The sequence below is a fragment of the Stegodyphus dumicola genome, chromosome 3 (genome assembly GCF_044657685.1).
Source record: "Stegodyphus dumicola isolate Sdum_Otavi_A_Nest chromosome 3, ASM4465768v1".
In the NCBI taxonomy this organism is placed as follows: Eukaryota; Metazoa; Arthropoda; class Arachnida; order Araneae; family Eresidae; genus Stegodyphus; species Stegodyphus dumicola.
Genome location: NC_140770.1, coordinates 197,572,908 through 197,596,013, shown reverse-complemented (window position 1 = coordinate 197,596,013; position 23,106 = coordinate 197,572,908). Strand labels below are relative to the sequence as shown.

Below are 23,106 nucleotides of genomic sequence, written 5' to 3'. Positions count from 1 at the left end.
ATTTTTACTTTCAAATTTTAGCTCGTTAATAATCTGATATAATAAGAAATATTTCTTCAACCTCATAAATATTCTCTGTCACTACGTATAAAACATTTCAGATAGTACACACACTAAGAATACAGTAAAATTATAAGGTATTTCTCCCACCTTCTTAGCGTGCTTTCGTAGTCTTTACGCTGGCGCGTATTCCAGAGGTCAGTGGTTCGATTCCCGGTGAGGGCACTGCTCATTTTTCATCACTCCTGCTTCAAAAGTAGCCTAATGACTCTACAGTGGCGCCCGAACTAAAAGGGTGGCGGACGATGATTCTCCACACTCAGGATTTTGCGTTTGGGTCCCCTAAAAACTCCTGTCACCCTTTAAAAAGTATTTCTCTCGCCTTCTTAGCGTGCCTTCGTGGTGTAATGGTCTGTACGCTGGGCGCGTACTCCGGAGCTCTGGGGTTCGATTCCCGAGTAAGGCGTTGCTCAGTTTTCAATCTCTCTTGCTTTCAAAAAGTACATAATGACTCTACAGTGGCGCTCGAACTAAAAGGGTGGTGGATGATATTTCTTCACACCCAGGATTTGGCGATTGGTATCCCTAAAACCCCAGTCGCCCTTTAAAAGGTGGAGTATATAAGGTATTTCTCCCGCCTTCTTATCGTGCTTTCGTGTTGTAGTGGTCTGTTCGCTGGGCGCGTATTCCAGGGGTCGGTGGTTTGATTCCCGGCGAGGGCATTGCTTATTTTTCATCACTCCTGCTTTAAAAATAGCCCAATGACTTTACAAAAGAACTTTGAATATATATCATGATATGATTCTGTACGCAGAATTTAAAAATGGAATTACTTTCACTGTATGGGGATATCAAATGATTTGTAATTCTTAATTCTCACTAAATCTTTACTCATCAATAGCTACCATAATATAAGATATTAAGAAAATTTCATAAAATTTTGAAAATTCTGAATTTAATCTTGTAACAGACGGTTTTCAATTTGCGTTATCTTATCAACCTGCAATATGGATAACACTTTGAGCATTTACTGTAATGTCATGACACTGAGAGGAAACTCTGGAAAACATTGGGATCTTACTAACACTTTTGTGCTTAAAATTCAGAGGTGCAATTTGTTTAGTAGCTAAGAATTATTATTACGAAGGTATCTTTAAAGTCAAGATTATCATAATAGTACATGCGGAATCGTCTGCATTGCATTCTGTTAGGATCTAGGTATTTTACACTTTTCGAATCATCAGTAAGGACCATTCATTATAAGTTGATATACAAACTATTAGAATGTAGCAAAGATTCAACCACAGAACATCAGAGATCTAAAACTCCATAATTCATTGGAAATGGTTGCTGTTTTTATGATCGAATAATTCTAAGCTATCCACTGTGCATGGAAAATCGTTTGATTTTTTCATATTTTCATATTTCATATTTTTTCCTACTCCATTTTTGAAGGCGAAGATTCCTGACTTTATGTATGTAAATATTCTATGTATATGGCTTATTTTAAAGCAACGGGAAACTAGATAAGATGAAATATTGCACAACCAAAAATCAAATAAATAAAGATATACGTAAATATAAATTACATTAATATATAATAAATAATATCAGTTGATTGCTATAATTTGCAAATAAAGTGAAAGGATTTCAAGGTATTTACATCTAAAACGTGAGATATAATGCCAATAGCTTGCTTATAACCAATTATTATTTTACTTATATCACATCGAAATTATTCAAAAAGAAATTTTATGTTACTGGCGTTACAAAAGCAGTAAATATATTTTTCAGTGTTTTTACTTATCAATGATGGAGTTTTAAAGTTTCGAATCAGCGTTAAGACAGAATGGTGTGTCGAAGCATTTAAGATTCCTATCTTTTAAGTTACAGCTAAAGTTGACGAACCTTAAGAACAGGCAAGCGAATACTCGCTTTAGTTCAGTAGACAGAGAACAGATACTAGAGAAGGGTTAAATACCCTTTATTATTTCAAATAAATTTCACAAAAGACTCCTTCTTGGAGTTTACAGTAAAGCCTCCACTCGGACTTGAATCATGAAATTAAGAAATAAAACTTAACTAATCTTAATTAAAAAGATATAGCCGAAGCTATCAAGATTCTAACAGAGTTGGCCCCTTAACGGTAGCTAACGGCGAAGCTATCAAATACCTAAAGTACGGCTGAGCGTAATAACAGCTTGTGAGAGAGTATCGCCAAAAGGCTAACTTCCGCTGCTCAGAATCATTGGCTCTCTAACGAAGTCAGTAGAACTTCACAGTTAAATACTTCTTCTTTTCATTTGCATTTGACCGCGATTCTGAAAATACGTTCTGGCCGGAAGTTGTAAGCTGAAATTCAGAGAGGACAGGAAAGTAACTAAAAATTAAGTGTTAGATAAATTAAGATAAACCTTACAATCAGGAGCTTATGGCAGGCATTCTGGGCAAAGAATTTCTTCATAATGATAAACTGTCCAATGGCTTAACAGCTTCAGTGGTATTTTTGATGGTCATATCAGTAGTAATATACGATGTAAGTAATCACAGCTGAATTAGAATTAAGCAAAGTTCTATAGACAATTTGCAGATCAATTCATGAACTTATGTCTGTTTATCATATGACCTGAAACATCATTTTTGTTGCAATTTGAAAGCAGATATCACAGAATTGCAGTATTATCATGTACAATATTTCAATAACTTGATCCGCAGAAAATGCAGATACCTACTTTTTTAGCTCTCAAAAATTCGCTTTGTAATGCAATCTATATAAATTTTTAATCACATTAGCAACATTCATTCTCTTTGATTATTCCTAGAATTCTTATATAACAGTATTTCCTTTAAAATATAAATGATATCTAAGTAATTAAATTTGTATTATCAGAGCTCCGATCTGTATTGACACAAAAGTTAGTTCTTTTTTCCAAAAGAGCTTTTTATTTCTATCCTAAAGAAACATACACTACTGACATCGATTTGCAGTTACATAAAGGACTGCTATATACCTCATTAAAAGGAACGTCATCTTCTACGCTAATGAATATACACTTATAAAAAAATCTTCCATTTTCCTGAATTTCGTGCAAATGAATATTTTTAATTGAGTCAATTGCACAAAGAAATTTCTTCTAGAACATTTTAAAGGACAAAGCGCGCGAAATCATGACTTAACAAAATCCGCCTCCTTTCCCTGCTCCTTTTCACAATGAATCAAAGCTTGGACAAAAATTGCAAATAAAAGGAAAATAAATAATACTCTTTGAAACTAAATAATATTCTTTGAAACTAAATAATATTCTTAGAAGCATCTGTTTTTCCCCAAAATTAAATCATTAAAATAAATAATTCAGAATCAAATAAAATTAAGATTTTCTTAAATCAGAAAATCATTCACCTAGTATTTATAACGCGATCAAAGAATTATTTACACAACAAAATTTGCATATTACTTGATTAAAAATTAAGACAAAAAAATTCGAGAGCTATCTATCTGTGGCGTGGGATAACTTCATGGAGAATATTTCTAAAAAAAACTGGCTTGTATCCACCTTACGCATGAGAAAAACCACTGTTTCAGTTCTTCTGGCATTTAAAAATTTCCCGTACCAAAAGCTTAAAATTTTCAAGAGGATAGGTTTTTCATTATAAATAGAACTGATAAAGTTTCAATGTACTTTTTTGTTAAAATTATCTATAAATTTCTACTGTAAAATCTATCCGGCCTCTTAACTCACCGAAACTATATCTAGTTTTGATCACCGAAAATATATCTAGTTTTGATCTGGATAGCACTTCAAAAAAAAATAACATTTTAATTGTTCTACCAACTTTTATCATTCACCTTTTTCCAACTTGAAACAGATTAAGAAGAAAAACAGGAAAAATATCTCAAGAATAGCGCTTGAATAATAAACACAATACACAATAATTAAGCATAATAATTAACACAATACACGATAAATAAAGTTATACTTGAATATTAAAACAGGAATATCAGGCTACTTAACACAAACTGAGAACTGAAAATATTTTATTGAAAGTAAGTGGCCTTTTTTTCGGGGGGAATTAATTAACTTCTCGCAGTTTCATACATTTTTATTTGAAGTATTTTGTTAAGAATAATTTATTCAAGTGTGTGTTTTTTGTTTTATTAAAATCTAGTATTCTAATTATGTATTCACACTTGTTGTAATTCACTGTTATAATTCACCTCACTTGTAATAATAATATGTAAAATGATAAAACTGCTTTAAATTCAAATGTGTAATCAAATTTTGAAAGCATTGGGTCAGAATAAAAACCTAATATATCTAACATATTTATTAATTCTTCGCTAATTCATCTTTAGTCTTTAATTAAAATAACTGAGCTAAAACTTGTCATATAGCATTTTCGAACTTGTTCCGATGTTTCTAATTGCTTCAAAAATTCCCGAAAAACAATTAAAAGTGCGAAAATGGAAATTAATTACATTTCATAACGCGATGAAGAGGAAAATATCCTTCACTTAATCATTATGTTTATAATCTAGATAATTACTAAATGGAAGAAAGTTTTTATCGATTAAGCTTTCATCAGCAATTATGATGTAGGTATCTCTACTTTTTTGAAGTTGGCCATCTACCCCGAAAAGAACCATAGAAAACCTTAGAAATACACATGATGAACATTTTGGAGTTCAGCCAACTCATCTTGTCTGACTATTCTCCAGCACAATTTTTCAATCATGATTTTTTCTCTGTCCTTTAGCAATGGCGACTGTCATCTGGGACTTCATACGCATCGATAAAGCTGAGATGGAGAGCCTTTATGTTGCACCACCCTTGCAATTATTTTCCGCCATAAAATTTTTTAAGCACTCTAGGTGTGGTGAGCAGAACTTTATCAGTTAAGAAACAGGAGAGGACTATTGGCTTATGAATGTGATGAATCTGTTCGATAATATTTCTAGGAATTTTGGCTTAACAGGTATATGTAAAAAAACGAAAAAACATGTACTACTAATACAGACACCTCTTTAAAGAATGAGACAAATTTAATCTGATTTTATCAAATCCACGCAGATATATATTTTAATTTAATAAATTTATTGTATAAATTAACACGCATCGTTTTTTTTTTAAATTCGACTGCATAGTTATTGTTGCATGCGTACGCGTTCGTAATAGATTGAATGCACACAGAACCGAATATAATTTGAGAAAATTTATATTTACCAAAACGAACACTTCACCAGTTCTGGAACTTCCATAAACATAATCGTATAACTCTTCTCAATATCACAAAGTACAATTAGTAATTACTTTTCAAACTACTAAGAACGTTAAACATAACGCGATGAAAAGCGCTTCCAAAAGGCGAAGCTGTCTCGGATATCTTAATACTCCGACTTCAGCTCTGAACTAACGAGTAGATGCTCTATCCAGTCTCATATAGGTATCATCCGGCCGCCGAGAAATCTCTAGTACTTCTGAAAACTAGAAGGCATATGAGGGCCAGATACGGTTACAGTTGCATATATAGATTAATTATCTTTATTCAATTACAATACCTATTACGATGATACACGGACCGGACCAAAATGTCACCTAATGATCGCTAAGTTTTGCGATTTCTCGCCAAATTTGGTACAATAATTAGTTATCAAAACCATTGCCAGCCTGGCGATATCTCGCCAATTCAACGAGATAATCATTTACTCAATGTTAAACAGACTTGCTCCTGTATTCGTGTTTTTCCGTCAAAGCATCGTCTTTTAGCTATTTATGTTATATATATATATATATATATATGTGTGTGTGTGTGTGTGTGTGTGTGTAAGAAAAATAAATATGAAAAGATTAAATTAAAAGCGTAAATTAATTTACCTTCTCTATTCTGTTCTAAAAATAGTAACCTGTATTTGCACTGCGTCATTTCGAGAGTAATCCATGTCATATGATTCTTACACAATTCTGATGATGAAATGGAACTAAAACTCAACAGCTAATAGTAATTTTATAGCAATATTAACTATCCAATTAGAATGTATTGAGAATCAAAACTAACTGAGTCTAAATTAGGATTTTACCCTGAACATAACGCACTCGCTTTGAACGCTTTGGCTTAGCTGGACTGCTGTCTGTCTGCTCCTTCTGTCTTACTGCAGATTTATCTAAAATGTAAACTTTTTGGAATAGGCACATTTAATGTGCCAACTTGTTTGTGGCCACAACATGTTTGCTGAAATTTAAAAAAAAAAAGAAAATTTAATCTAATTTCGACTCCAATTTCTTATTCATTATGAATCAACACTTCTACGCCATCAAAATTTCTGCTTGTCATTACTTCTAAGATTTATATATATATATATATATATATAAAGAAAAGAAATATAACAATTTCCCATATAATTTCAGAAAATTCAAAATTCGAAAAATTATTAATATAGTTGAGGATCTATTTTCTTAAACTTTAATTTTTTGTTATTTCTCTCTTTAGCATGATAGGCATAGTCCAAAATCCTTTTTAAGGTATTCATTTATTCTTTCCCGAAAAATGGGAGAACGGAATATAAAAGCGGCGAATGGAAAAACACGTAAATCGATGTACTACTGCATACTGTTGCTAGAAAACTGCAACATAAATCCTTAGAATTTACGACTTCAGTGATTGGAATGGAATGTTACTATCAGTGTCAGTGACTACTGAGAAGGGTATCGATTAAAGGAAGCAATCGATATCGAACAAATACTTTAACATGTGGAAAATATCGATTGCATGATACTTTTTATCTCTTGACCCTGCTTTTGATACTTTCTTTCAAGTTTTTAACTTTGAACACACTAGCACTTTATATTTATTTGTTTTATCTATACAAAGAGTGAACGTCTAATTTTATTCAAATTTCGAAGCCTCCTGGATCAGTATGATAGAAACAGGAAGTTGCCTATTACATTGAAGCCTGGGTAATTTGTACCCATTTGTAAACATTATCTCTTTCTAAGTCAAGGTACTACAAATCCATCATTTCAAAAGTCCTGTAGAGAGATCTGCGATACAGAAAGAAACGGTACCTCAGATTCTATTTCTTAAAATGCCACCGATCAAATCAAGATGTAAATTCAGACAAACAAACATGTGTTTTTCTTGAATTAAGCACTAAAAACCGATTAATCAAATTTCATTAATACACCTAACAGCAAATTTTTTATTAGTGATTCGCATGTATCTTTTGGTCCAAATTTTGAAGTCTGAAAGTCCGTGATAGTGACTCCATTTCTTTGTATGAGAATTATCCAATGACACTACTTTTCTGAATCAAAAATCAATTTGGCTATCTTTTTCATTTCAGACGTAGCTTATGGAAGTCGGTTTGGCTTAAACAATGTTTTAAAAACTTTAATTTATTAAAAAATGAAGCTGAAATGTTAACTTCATGCTGAAAGAGATGAAAAAAGGCACAAAAAATTATAACTTTCATTCGGAGACAGCAAGATTTTGAATAACTGTTTTCGGAAAAATGTATTTTGTATATTACGGAGACGTAGAAAAATAGCTTGAAACTTTAACACACCGATAAAGTGTGGAAAAATGGAGACTGTTGATGAAATCCTGGAAACAAAGCTTAGATTCGATCTTACTTCATAAAGAAAATTAATGTTCATCATTGCTAATTACTTTGGCTACAGGTATGAAAGAATCGCCTGGAAACATTAAATTTTAACGAAGAAATATGAATTTCAAGTATGCTGTAATAGAGGTCTTAGTGTAATTTTTAATAGGGTCTTCCTGTGCTTAAAAAAAATAAAATATTTACTTTTAATATGGAATGAAAATCTTCGTTGAATACCACATATACAAAATTTAGCAATGTGAACAAAACTTTTGACAGATCATATTAAAAGATTTAAAGGCGTCAGTTGGCGTTTGACCGCATATATATAGAAGCAATATCCTTATCACAGTACTGTATAATTAATTATACAGTACTGTGATAAGAAAGATCCTTACTTACGCAGTTGCTATCTGAGTACTTCCTGTGTAAAACCGAAAACTTAAACATCCATTAAGCCTTCAGCGCCACTGGTCCTTAAAATTACTAAGAATTACCTTAGTTCTTCGACTGCTGCAGCTACTGTGCTTGCAAATTTATTACCATCGAATATCTGAGAACAGCGTGAAGCCATTCGCAACTCAAAAGGTAAGTAGATTATACCGAAAAAGTATTTAACTCATTTTATTATGAAAATTCAAATCCGGCACATAAAGGAATAAATACCTAAAAGTATATTTATTAATGAAACTAATAAAGAAATACAACCTGAATATTTATCGCATCTCAACAAAATGCCTGTAATCTACACCAATGGCTCTAGAATTAATGATAATGCGGGATGCGTATTTGTTATGTAAATTGTCTTTGGAAAGATCATCTTCACAATGATAGTATTATATTCCAAGCATTACTCTCAGATATCCACCATCAAATCATAAGATTTAGCATTTATTACGAAACAGTGAAAGAATTCACGTCAATGCTTGTTGGATAAAAGCACATGTTAGACCACATGACAATGAATTGACAGATCAGTTAGCAATACAGGCCGGTGAAAATTATAAAGCGCAATATATTCCCATTCCTTGACCTATATTATATCTTAAAAGCAGCTCTTGACAATCTTTCGAAAAATTGTCCACATTTCTGAACTTCCCACATAATTTTGAAACCGTAACTGGCAAGCATGCAGAACGTTTCTTTCGGAATACATGGATACCAGAAGCACCAATGTTACCATAATGTATGAAAGTAATATATTGTATTCTTTCCTGCAACGTGCCAGCATTTTAAAAGTAGGCCCTTTTATTATGTTGTCGCAATATTTCGGAATATTTAAAACTGCTTATTGCAAAAGCCATTCATAACGTAAGTTAAATGCTATATTGTATAGTATATAGTACTGTAGTAAAAGGTAAATGGAACCCCAAAATGCTATCTGATTACGGTTTATTTCTAGAAAGGATACATCAGAAACAAAATATTATAATCTAATATGTAATGGCTTATGAATGTGAAACGGCGTCATTTTTTGGTTAATAAAATTAAATAATTTACTACTCCACGTATGGTAATTAGTACACATATGGTAATTAGTACAATTACATATGGTAATTAGTACACAAAACGCCTTCGACATTATTTGAAGTTTATGTAACCAAAAAAAAAAAAATATTTTTCCCGCTTTCTTATCGTGCCTTCGTGGTGTAGTGGTTCTGCACGCTGGGCCGGTATTTCAGAGGTCCGCGGTTCGATTTCCGGCGAAGGCGCTGTTAATTTTTCAATAAAAATCCTAATGTCTCTACAACAAAACATATGTACACTTCTTTTGTTTCATCTTCATTCTTTCTACCCAAATTCTGACTTGAAATTTCTACTATTTATGTAATACAATAATATGTATAAGGTTTACAAATTTTATAAAATCCAGAATGCATTTGTCGAATCTGGTTGGCAGATTCAGATTCAAACAAGCAGTGCAGATTTAAAGAATAGCCTCTAAAATTAAAAGAATTCTAATGAACTTTAGATCTTGATTAGAAATTTATTCTTGATGTTAAGTTTCGAAATTTCTAAACAAAATTTGAAGCGTTTTCTTTCAAAATTTATCTGAAGACCTGTCTTTTAGTGTAATGTAGTATACCAGTTTTTAAATGCAGTTTTTTAAACTTCAAGCAAGATTTACATCAGTTGTTTGAAAGTGCATGAATATACAAAACAGTTTCCATTTTTCACTTATTTATTTTACTTTCATTTATTACTTTGAACAATTATTTCAGATTTCAATAAGCATGTTTTTCCTTCTTAGATGCGGAAACCGATGTCGTCTATAGACCTATAGAGTGTTCCATCCAGATGGCGTTACGACGGAGACGCTGCCTCGGCCATAGTTCCCTTCCAGTCTCGCCGCTTCCTCAATGCACCCCTTCAACGACTCAGCGGCCTCCTCTTCAACGACTCTAGACGACGTCCGGCGAGTAGTCCGAGCTTGTGAACCTTGGGGCGAGACCCGGCACATCCTCCTGCAGGCGGCTCACTTCTGTCTCGCCGCCGCCTTCCTGGTGCCGGCTGTCCACCGGCCCGCAGCACTCTTTCTCGTCCGGCTTCTGCTTGCAGTCGGATTCTTATTGGCCGGAACCTGGGCAGCCTTGAAATCCTGCGCCGGACCGGATGCAATTGCCTGGAACGCCACATTGTTGGTAGCAAATTGCGCACAAGCGGCATACTTGGCATATAGACATTTACCGCCGAGAATAGCACCAGAACTGCAAGAACTGTACCTCAAAGTATTTGCCCCCTTAAAGGTCGGAAAGGATCATTTCCGGCAGCTCGTCAGATACGCACATATTGAGCCACTGGATCCAGGAGAACATTACGCTCTGGAGGGAATTACCGGCACAGATCAACGTCTCGCAATCCTCCTGTCCGGAAAGTAAGATTTCGATTTTTTTTTCAAATAAACAATTTTCAGATGCATAATAATATTAAAGTTGTGTATGATTATACAAAAAAATTAGCCATTTAGCCAAACTTAGCCTTTTGCTGTTTTATTGGGAATACGGTATATTTGCTTTGAACATAAAACAATTGAACCCAGAACTCTTGACCAAGAAGACTTTTGCTGCAAATAGGCTATCATATTCGATACTCTTAATATACCTATCACACAGGATATTAAAAAATGCTCACCCGGAACCGTAGAAAGTTCAGATTTGAGAGAAATTGTTATTTTTTACATCAGTAATAAAATATCTCATAGCTTATTAAAGCTAAAATTTAGAAGTAAAATTTAAGACATGTTAAGCTGTATAGTTTCATTTATTTTTACTAATAGTTGTTTTAATTTGTTAACCTTTTCTGGCTTCTCTTATTCCCTCGCGTTTCCTCGCCAGAACGCAAAAGAATGAGTGTATTTGTAAACTGTGTAAGAGTGTAAAGAAAGAGTGTATTTAAACTGATGTAGCGAAAGGTTTAGTCAGAGAGTTTAGTCTGTAGAGACATTAGGATTTTTTTTTTTTTGAAACAAAAAAGATAAAAAATTAGATAGACGCCTTCGCCGGAAATCGAACCACGGACCTCTGGAATACCGGCCCAGCGTTAGATAAAAGTTAGATAAATAGATTTTATTTATTCCATTTTTCTGACCTTTTAATATACAAGTAATGTCAAGTTATGCGAAGACTTCATCAATTCACTATTTATTTTTTTAAATTTCTTGTGAATAATTTAATCATTTTAAAGGCATTTTGCTTATCCATTGGCATTTTGAGAGTCTGAAAGGCAAATGAAAACTGCATAACATCACACATTCTCAAAGTAAAAAAATCTATTTACTCATTTTACCAACAGCTTCAAAATTCAAGAGTCTCTAAAAAACCGCACATAATCCCTCAATAAATTATCTTTAGAAAGAAAACGCTTTCTTCCATGGTTCCATCTGTTATTTCAATTTGAAAATAAGAAGTTATAAGCCATTTCTCTGAAACTGATACCGAATACTAAAATTCCTAATGTTGCAAATCTTTCTACTATCTTCGCTATTCATTATTCCAGTAAGCTACATTTCAGGTATTTTCAATTTCCTTTATAATGTTTAAATTGAGTACTTATAATGCTATTAGTTACATTAACTATTAGCTTTATCTTATAACTTTTCCATTAAATTAAATGTTCCTTTACCTTTTCCAGTATTATATTCAACTCTGCATATGATATTTTAAATGAAGATTTCTTAACCTATTTTCTGAAACATGTGTTACATTTTGAGTATTACCCTATAAAACTAAGAAATTATGTAACGTAAATGTTAATATACTTTTTAAGGTCCAACATTCAGTTTGCAAGATATTTTCTATGTTCTTTCTGCGTGCTTTTATGGTGTAACTGGAAGCACCTCCGGCTAGCATAAGTATTCCGTAACCGCGCTACGCTCATAAGGAAAAATCTATACTTGTGATTGGACATACTTTCCGATGATATCATTTTCTCTACAGGTTAAAAACGAAAGCCTTAAAGTATTAATTTTTGGGGTAAAAAATTTGCAAAGTCCACTTATTTTAGGTATGGAGTTTTTAAAAGCCGCAAAGGCCAAACTGAATTTTCAGGAAAATTCTATTATGCTGGAAATGGACCGGAGGGTGGTGGAGCCAGTGGAACAACCGCAAGTCGACCTTAGCCATTTGAATGACCATGAAAACCAAGCCATCCAGCAAGTGGTGAGTACTTTTTCGAACTTGTTTTCAGAACGGCCTGGTAACTGTCAAATTGTTACGCATGATATACAGTTAACTGCCGACAAACCCTGTAGGACTAAACCTTACCGGTATGATAAGCAGAAAGAGCAAATCACCGAAGAACACATTCAGGAAATGTTAAAGAACCAGATAATAACGCCCATAAATAGTGAGTACGCGAGTCCAGTCGTACTATGTAGGAAAAAGGATGAATTTCCTCCTTCGAATAAAAGGGCTTGGAGGTTTGCTATCGATTACAGAAAGTTTAATAGTGTTAATAAGTTCCCAGTTTACCCTTTGCCGGTTATAGAGGAAATTATTAGAAAGATTAAGTCTACGAGATGCATGACTACGTTGGACTTACCTTCTGGCTACTATCAAATAGCTATGAGACCCGAAGACATACATAAAACAGCGTTTATAACAAAATCGGGCACTTATGCATTTTTACGCATGCCCTTTGGGTTGTGTGGGGCCCCGTCAACATTCCAGAGAGCTATGGACATTGTTCTAAAGCCTGTCCTGGGAAAATCGACTTTAATCTATCTAGATGATATAATTATAACGAGTAGTACGTTGGAACAACATATTAAAGACTTAGAAGAAGTTTTTAAATTATTAAAAGAGGCCGGTCTTACAATTAAGGCATCAAAATGCAAGTTCGCAACTAAAGAACTTAAATATCTCGGTTATAAAATTTCGCAAAAGGGTATAGAAACGCAAGCTTCAAAAATAAAAGCCATCAAGAATTTCCCACCTCCCAACACCGCCAAGAAACTTTCTTCTTTCCTTGGGTTATGTTCTTATTATCGGTCATTCATAAAAGATTTTGCTAATATTGTTGAACCTTTGTTAGTAATTAAAAGTAAGAAAAGTAAATTCACGTGGACAGCAGAAGCAAATACCGCATTTGAAAGGTTAAAAGAAGCGCTCATCAATGCCCCTGTTTTGAAATTCCCCGAGGGGGACAAAAACCTGGAAATTGCAGCAGATGCGTCGGACTATGCTGTGGGTGCTGTTCTCATGCAAAATGGCCATCCTCTGGCATTTTTTAGTAAAACGTTGAATCAGACACAAAGTAATTATACAGCTACAGAGAGAGAAACATTAGCCGTATTAATGGCTGTACACAAATTTCGAGTTTATTTCGGCAAAGCGCCAGTAACAGTCTTTTCGGATCATGCGGCTGTTGGTAGACTTTACTCGGGGAAAACCCTAACGCCCAGGTTAATAAGATGGGCTTTAAAACTTCAAGAGTATAACCTCATAATTAAATATAAACCGGGTAACGAAAACAATGTAGCTGACGCACTATCTCGTATAAAACTGGACGATGAAGGCAATGAACTCAAATGCGCTATGTTGATTTCAAAAATTTTAGATTCTAGAGAAACAATTATTGCTGAATTAAAAGCTGATCCTGAATTTGGAAGTATCTATGCGTATTTGAAAGACCCCGAAAGCTTTGAACACACATATATCGATGCGATAAGAAATAGAGCAGAAAACTATGAAATAATAGATAATTTATTATTTTATACGAAAACAACAAACGAAAATTTCGAATACAAACCAATCATCCCAGCCTCGCTTCGATTAAGCATTTTGAAGGAATTACACGACGCGAAAACAGCGAGTCATTTAGGGGTCAGAAAGACTTTAAAAGGGGTACGCGAGGCGGTGTATTTCCCGCAATTATACAAAATACTAACTGCGTATGTCAGGTCCTGCAATCATTGTCAGTTAATAAATGATATTAATTACAGCCCTGCCGGGTACTTAAATAGCATTCGCGCTACATTTCCGAATGAAATTTTAGGCATAAATCTTCTTGGTCCTTTCCCCCAGAGTGAGTTAAATAGAAATTGTTTTCTTTTAGTAATTGTAGATCATTTCTCAAAATGGACAGAAATTGTTCCACTCCAACGCGCGTCAGCCAAAACAGTCGCAGATGCATTCTTACACAGATACATTTTAAAATACGGTGCACCGATAAAAGTCATTAGCGATAACGGTAAACAATTCGTTAGCCAAATATTTGAGAACATTTGCACTGGACTTGGCATACGCCATATCAAAATGGTTCCGTATAGACCACAGGCAAACATAGCAGAAAGAGTTAATAAAAATATTGTAAAAATAATTCGAAGTTATGTTAGCACACATCACAAGCGCTGGAATGGCTACATAAATGAGTTAGCTTATGCTTTAAGAACAGCAAATCACGATACTACGGGGAAAATTCCAGCAGAATTATTTTTAGGACGGAAGTTAATTACTCCACTAGATAAATTATTCTTTGTGCAACAAAGAGAGCAAGAGTTCAAACAAAAAGATGTGCAAAAACTCATTGATCAGGCGGTTAAAAGCTCGGATACGGCAAGAAATAGACAAATTGTACTATGATAGAAAACGCCGTGAAGCAGATTTTAAAGTTGGGGATAAAGTGTTAAAGCGGAAATTTTCTTTATCAAGTGCCCCATACAATTTCACTGCAAAGTTGGCTGCAAAATTTGAAGGCCCCTATGTAATTCAGGAAATCAAGGGAGTCGTACTGTACCTTAAGAACGAGAGAGGGGAAATCTGTAAAGCAAGTCCCGACCAGGTGAAAAAATATTATAATCAAAATGATTTTGAAATCCTTAAAAGTTTCTTGCAGGACTCAAGCGCAAAAGAAGTGGAAGGTCCAGAAGTAACGTCACCCGCTCCACCACCCAAGAAGCAGAGAATAGAAGAGGAACCTAGCCCTTCTACAAGTCATGCGACGGTCCCGAAAAGAAGAAAGGAAATTGTTCAGACTCCAGCATTTAAGAAATACAAGAAAGCAACGCCGCCGTGTAAAGAATCTTTGGTAAAGAGGAAAAGACCAGTTACAAGGTATCGCAGTAGACATTCTGCGTCGAGGAAAACACTTCCAGGGCCAGATAGTCAGGAGCAAACAAGGCCGCCGTTCACGAGAACAAAACGACAGCAGGAGGAACGAAAAGACCACCACCAACAGAAGAAATTCAAGCACGATTCCAGACCGGAGGCCGCCAAGACCAGCCGTCCAGGGACAAAACAGAAAAGAAAGGAACCCGACGACTACCACTCCAAGAGGCCGGCGTAGAGAGGGCGAAAAAGAAAAATCACCATGGACGAAACTCGAAGACCACAAATGAGACGACTGACTTCTATGACCTCTATAACGTGGGAGCAGTTCTGCCGGAAGAGGATGTCGGAGTTCCAATCATCGAAAACTCAAAGATAAGTTAAAATCTTCTATAAATTTTTTCTTTTGTTCCGAAATGTTATCCGTAAATACGAAGTTCTATGTTTTGACGGAAGTCAATTTGTCTCGGTTGAGACTTAGTTTTGTTTTGCTTTATTTAGCTAAGGCAAAAGTATTATTTCTTTAAGTATAAAATCTAAGAACAAGCAGTTCCTGTTGGTCGAAAGACTAATTCTGTTATGTTAAAGCCAAAATTTGGCCGAAAGTAAAATAACTTCGTATTTTGTATTAATGAGAAATTTAGTTTCAGTGCCGCCAGCTTGGCGAAGAAAGCGTGAAGTAAAAATTTTATTTTTATCTTATTCATTGTATGGTAAATTGTAAAAATCATATGTATTAGAATTTTGTAAATATACGTAAATACTTGAAAGTTATGTAAAAGTAGAATTTAGTCTAGAAGCATAAAATTTTAGATGCTAAAAGTAAATACTCGAAAGAAATGAATTCAAATTTAAGTATTAAACTGTAGATAAAATCATGCTTTAGAGCGAAAGCATGCATGTCTAAAAATGAATGAGGGGGAATTTAGAATGAATGTGTTTTGTAGGGTTCTCCACCTACACTTGAATTTTAAGAATGTTAAAAATAGCTCATCGAGTTTTAGTATGTCGATTAAGGTGTGTCTATTTGGTTGTTGGAATTCTAACAAATCATTGTGGTTAGGGGAAGTGTTGTAATACTCAAACACGAATATTCCCGTTTGACACTACAACATGGTGGAGAACCAGGGTAAAGTTAAATTCATATTTGAATACTTGAATGAATGTGAATTAAGTAGTTAATTAAGGAAAATAAAACGATCAAAAACAAAAAGTTTATCCAGTGTTAAGAAAGTGTAAATTATAATGTATTTAGAAGATACTGATACTTATTCCTTCCAGATGCTGGAAGGAAGAGAACAGATTGATTGCTGAAGTCCAGGAAAGGTTCCTATAAGAAGAGATGGTAAAATGATTATCTACAGAAATTTATTCTACGTTTTGAGAAAACAGTTTGTTTTATGTAAACGAGGCTCTTGAATTTTAGTTCAGAATATGGAAACTTTTCAACAGGTCGTTTTTAGGACCTGCTTCCAAGTTTACCAAATTCTGGCAGCGGCAAATGTAGGGTTTATATTTATTTTAACTAACATTTATTTTAAGTTTAAGCTACCTTTCCTGTCAAGCCTTACTTTCCCCTGGAATTGCCAATGCCAGAGTATGTAAATTTTAGTAGAACGCGCAAAGTATTCAAATATTTAGCAGAAGTATTTCTGAGTTAAATAGAAGGGAAACGAGTTCGTAAGTGTGCTTTCTTTATTCACGAGCGTGAAGGTTGCTAGGTAGAAATTGAAGAACCGCGCGTTTCGGCCTGTGTGCTTGCTTCGGCAGTTAGTTGAATCTTTCAACTTTTTATTCAGAAAGTTTGCTGAAATCTCAGCTGTATCTTAGAACGCGGTTAAGTTAGTCACGTTTAGAGAGCCTCGTAGGTAGTGACTTGTTATTATTCATTTTTAGTTATACTTTCTTATTTTTATTTAACCGCCGGGTGGGCGTAGTTTGTGAGCGTCAAGTGAACGCATCTGTAACTTCTAAAGTGGAATAAAAAGGGAGTTAAACCCTTCTTAAGAGTTTGTGTACTTTCCAGTTCATAGCAGTCACTACTATTGTTGCGGGCAAGTTGGGGCCACGCAACACCACAACGTTATTTCCATATTAATATCCACGTCTTTCACATTTCTAATATTCTGTTGCTTCAAATCAAAGAAAAAAGTGCAATCAGTATTATCGCTGAATTTAATACACAAGAAAAGAAATTTCCTTCTCTGATTAACGCAAGTTTTATACAAAGTTGCAAAAGATGTTGCACATTAAAAAATGGGCAATATTCTTAAAGTAAAATGATTCAATTTAAAAGTGCATATCTCTATTCTCTGTTCCAAATTTATAGTAGTCTAACTTCAAAAATAATTTTTACTTTTTCAGACTGACTACAAATATCTTGAATTTATTGTATATTATGTTAGCTCCTATCGTTTTTGCTATTTGCGAAAGCTTACTTGTCTCATGTTTTCAGAGATTGCACCTGCAGTGGATAGATATATATATAAAGAACATGAAATAATGAATTTATAATCACGACACCTTTAATATGAGCGGTTTTAAATTAAGAATACATTTACTTAACGTCTGCACTTTACATAATAGCAATGCACATTAGAAGAATAATTACACAATAAACACTAGAAGAAAAATACCTTTCTCACTAAAAACAAAATTCCTATTTTTTTAAAATTAAATTCACCACACTGCAGTGCCATAAGTTAATCTCATGGCAACAAAAATACAATGCACGTCATTAACAGTAATGATCTTTTGTTAGCAAAATGTAAACAAAGGTATGCAGGGGTACTCTCCAGCTCAAGCAAAGTCATGGCGTATCTCAGCGTGGAGCATGGACCTTATAAGAAATAGACTAACCCAAACGGATTTCCTCCCTCGCCTGAGGCGTTCCCGGCTGTCACCTTGATCACATGCGGAGGAGTAGGGACGACTCGCAGAAATTTAACAGTGGTTGCCTAATGCAGCGTGTATAATTGTTCAAGAAAAAGCTGGTTGTAGCGCTTCATTTCACAAATTAGAATTTCTACATATTTTTATTTTTGAAATTGAGATTGATTTTTAAAAATTTAGCATATTTATCAAGCATAATTAACGTTCCAAATAATTATAAAGCTATTACATGCTTTCAGGGTTGGATATATTTTAGCTTTTCCAGTGCTGTAAGGAAATTTGTAACTACTTGTTTTAGAAAATAATATTTTAAATCTGAACTAATAGAAAATTTCAAACAAGCAATTTTTATGCTTTTTATTGGTAAGTAAAAAATACTAAAATATTTAAAAACGAATTTTTGAAAGTTTTGTTTAAAATTCTAAATTATGCTACCTTTTTAAAATTATAGATGAGTATTATAACACAATTTCTATAAAGGAATTTTGTTTCAATTATATTTCATAATACATCTAGTGATAAACACTTTTGACTCCTTAAACATTTTTATACATTTAATTCTAATATTAAAATTGTATTTAACCATAATAATGAATTTTTCTTGTATTTTATAGTGATTATTTTTTTATTTATTTTTAGTTTTGCATAAGATTTTTTTATTTACTGTTAATTTAACTTATTAGCCCAAAGGGGCGGTAGCCTAGAAAGGCTGTTAGTTTCGAAGCGGCATTTTGCGCAGTTTTACTATAAATGTCCGTGTCTCATTGCAAATTGTTGTTACCAAATATTATCGCCCTGTATTATATGTAAAGAAATTAAATAATGAAGAATCTGCATGAATACATGTATGTTTCTCACACTGTGACAAAAAGGACAGTATCTAGAGCCGTCAAATTCTGAATAATGTAATCCTCCACCCGAACGGACGGCCGAATTTCGAATTTGTTTTAATCTATTTCATATTTTGTAAAACTTTAACGAATTTTTGATTAACAAACTCAACCAGTTCAGAGCGAGCACTGTACGGAAAATAACAGTTTTATCTCCAGTGCGGAAATTCTAAAGATTTACTGTTTTCAAATGCATGTGGTTTACGGGCGAAGAACATAATATTCAATAAATATAGATAACACACAAAACGTTAAAAAAAAAAGGTTCCTTTTGGGCGTAATATAAAATCTGAGTGCTTCTAGATTTTATTTTATCTTTTTTTTTCCTTCATTACACTCAGAAAATTTTATGCTCCGAATTTTATAAATTACTGAAATAAGTATTCCACTTTAATGTTAATAAGTTAATGATGATATAATCAAATAAATGATTGTTTTGTAATGTTATTATACTTTTGAAAATCACTGCCTGAAAATGGTCATTAAATTTTTTAAAAAAATGATCAGATCTTGTTTAATTTTACCTTATTTATTTCAAAGCATCACGTACTATCAATCTTATTTAATTTTACATTTTTTGTTAGCAAAATTAAGTTCATAAATTTTGTGCTTAGAGTTTTTACCGTTTTACAATAAGTAAAGATGTTTGTACAAGAATTACGAGTGAAAAATTGCGCAAAATGCAGTAAAAACTGCTTTAATGAGATATATTAAATCCTATTTGGAAAAAAACTGTGGCTTTCATAATCTCATCACTATAGAACGTATCACATTTAATAATTAAAAAGTGTTATGTGATACAAACGCCATAGGTTTCAGTGTTAAAGTAAACCAGATCGTCCCTACTCTTTCTTGCCGACATGTCGGTGACGCGCGCCCCACTCACTGGTTTAGTCTATCTCTTATAAGGTCCATGGCGTGGAGAAAATGATGTCATCAGAAGACATATCCAATCACGAGGATGGGTTTTTCCCTATGCACGTGGCGCGGTACGGAACGCTTGTATGCCTCCGGCTAGCATCCGGAATTCGAGTTCCGGTGAGGGCAATGCTTATTTCTCACGTTTCCTACTCCGAAATAAACCCCCTAATGGCTATGCAATTTCAAATTAAAATTCGGTCTGAAATTTCTAGTAAATGTTTTTACCCATGCCCTTATCATTTTAATATCACCCACAACTTTATCCTTTTACAAAATCATTAACATAAATAGCAGAAAGTAATGACCATTAAAGAATACGCCTTTTCAACGAAAGAAAAACCTATCAGATTTAATAAAGGCAACAATATATTTTGTGTCACATAATCTGTAGTAATGAATTTCTGTCTAATTCTTATCTTTGTATTTACCAAGTAATTTCTGAGAAACAGCTTACTCAATCTATCTTGTAATGTATATATACCGTATCAACAGAACATACATCATTTAGAGCCAAAAGTGGCCTTTTCACGATAAACATCAAGCTCGAAATGTATGATCTTTCTGCACGAAAGTTATCCTGTGAGTCATTCAATAATCCATAACGTTTTGATTGGTTCGTAATTGCAATCTTTGCCAAACTCTCGTGGCTCGTTTTCCAAAATTGATGATAAAAAGATTGATCGATAATATCCCGCAATATTTTTACCTTGTTTTTTAATTCATGTATATAATTTGGAAATGACATTTCTTTCTTAAATACTTTAATAGCATTTTTCATCCTAATTGTAAGTTTCCATTTAATGTTGATGTTCGAAATAATATTCAGGAAACCTCTCATGGCTAATAATATTTTTACCTTGTTTCTTAATTCATGTACATAATTTGCAAATGACAGTTCTTTCTTAAATACTTTAATAGCTTTTTAATCCTAATTATAAGTTTTCATTACCATATTATGTTGATGTTCGAAATAATATTCAGGAAACCTCTCATGGCTAATAAGTTGACCATCTCTTAAAGTAACTAACATTTCTTAAATATAAATAAAAATCGGTATTTCACATCACCTCTATAAGATGACCATCTTCAAAGGAAAATAGAACTGTCTCAAGAAGTTTCCATTATAATTCAAAATCTCAGAATCAGCTGCTACCAAATTTCTTGCAATCAATGTCATATAGACTTTTATTTTTGCTTAACTGCTAACCTTTTCCTTCCTATAGCATACCTCAAGTCATCTAATAAATAAGGAAACTGTAAATTGCTTCAATATATCTTTAATATCAGATTCTTGGAGTTTTATTTTAAATTAATGTCAAAATTCTTTATTCAATGAAATCTTTCTAAGATGACTACTTGAGGTTCCATGTAGTTTGGTCTTCTGTGAAGGTGGCCGCATTAAATGAAAGAAAAACGTTTTTACGTTAAGTACCGTTGTTTTTTCACAATGCCAGAAACATTCGTGCATTCATGCAGATTTTCCATTATTTAATTTCATTAAACATAATACATGGCGATAATATTTGGTGGCAAGAATTGGAAAAGTGAGACGCAAAATGCCGTTTTGAGACTAATAACCCTTTGGGTCTAATGTCCCATTGGACTGATAAAAAAATAATAATAAAATGAAAGAACACTAAATTATGCATCATGGTTATTTAATTACGTTCTCATAAATAGTGGTGACTTTCAGCGATGGTCGCTGCGAGATGTTTCACCATTAAGATTTCATTAAGAATAATCCCCTAAAATTCTTCAATTCATCTAAAAAATTCCCAATATGCTCCACATTGCAAAAGGAGTATGAGATCTCTTTTTTTGCAAGATGTTATTTTTCTGTGCTTTCCTATGCACACATATGAACTCGTCAATTTTACAACGTGAATGTATTGAAAACAGCAAATGTGAAAAGTTCGTTTTATTCTGTTACCTCTAGGATAAAAAAAAAAAAAAAGCTACAGTATAATTTTGGAGCAAGATGATGATCTTTTAATGAATTCATTAAAAATGCAAAAAAAATATTAATTCTTTAATTATACCTAAAATCGAACGCAAAGTATAATAAATAAATAATATGATGCTTAAAAAATAATAATATGAAAGTACAGTGAACTACTCTTAATGTGACCAGCATTGTGATTAACGGTCTCTCATTGTGACCAGTATTGCTTATACTGTAATTAAACTCAGGTACTGAATAATCATTCTCTAAGATTACCATATTCATAGAAGACCGAAATTTTTTTTGTAAGCGAAGTTCTTACATTGGTTAGGACTGTTAGGAAAAATCACAGTATATTGGAGAAACCTGATTTCAGAACTATTACTGTAAGTGTAGCTTTTTGAAACTTTCATACTTATTGCGAGATAAACGCATTTACAGGTATGTGAAGGGCAAGTAAGTGCAGTAAACGTGTAATGATTCAAAATACGCTAAAGTATACTGATGAATAAATATTTTTATATCATATTTTGGGTATACCATCAGAAATTTATTTTAAATATTGCATAGTCTCAGCAGTTTTAAGATCTTATAGAGAATTAATCACTTCCATGAAAAGAAAGAAAAGAAAAGAAAATCCGAAAGCTTTCAGATTTTATATTACGCCCCATAGGGAAGTTTTTAACGTTTCAAGCATTATCTTTTTATTAAATATCATTTTCTTCGCACTTAAACCACATAAAATTTAATTCAACAGCAATATCACAAAATATTTAAAAACCGCGAAATAGCATATCTTTAGAATTTTTAATACATAGTTTCGCGCGCTGGAGATAAAAATGTTTTTTTTCCGTACAGTGTTGCCATTCTTGCTTTGAAATCGTTGAGTTTGTTAATAAAAAATTCGTTAAAGTGTTACAAAATTTGAAATAGATAATAAAACAAAATCGAAATTCAAAATTCGGGCTTCCAAGTGCTCACGTTTGGACGTTTGGTTGGAAAACTACGTTATTCAAAATTGGACGGTTCTAGGTACCATTGTTTTTTCACAATGCGAGAAACATTCATGCATATTCTTCATTATTTAGTTTCTTTAAATAAATTTATATGCTGATAACATTTGGTGGCAACAGCAAAAGCGAATGAATGTAGAAAGAAAGTGAAACGATGCAAAATGCCGTTTTGAGACTAATAGCCCTTTGGGTCTAACGCCCCATACTTTTCCCTTTCGCATATTTATTTTTCGAGTTTGTTCTACTAATAACTAATGAATTCTTATTTTAATTTTGATATGTTTAGATATTGTGCTAAACC

General features: G+C 33.2%; 1 protein-coding gene across 2 annotated transcripts in view; it reads left to right on the top strand.

The window, feature by feature from the left end:
- The window catches only part of LOC118202932 (popeye domain-containing protein 1-like), a 145,852-nt gene that overhangs the window by 102,305 nt on the left and 20,441 nt on the right, over positions 1–23,106 (top strand). For both annotated transcript variants that reach the window (XM_085813731.1, XM_085813730.1), the window contains one exon: positions 9,852–10,475. In XM_085813731.1, coding sequence (XP_085669857.1) covers positions 9,961–10,475 — 515 coding nt within the window. In that variant the 5' untranslated portion in view covers positions 9,852–9,960. The remainder of the gene's footprint in view (positions 1–9,851; positions 10,476–23,106) is intronic.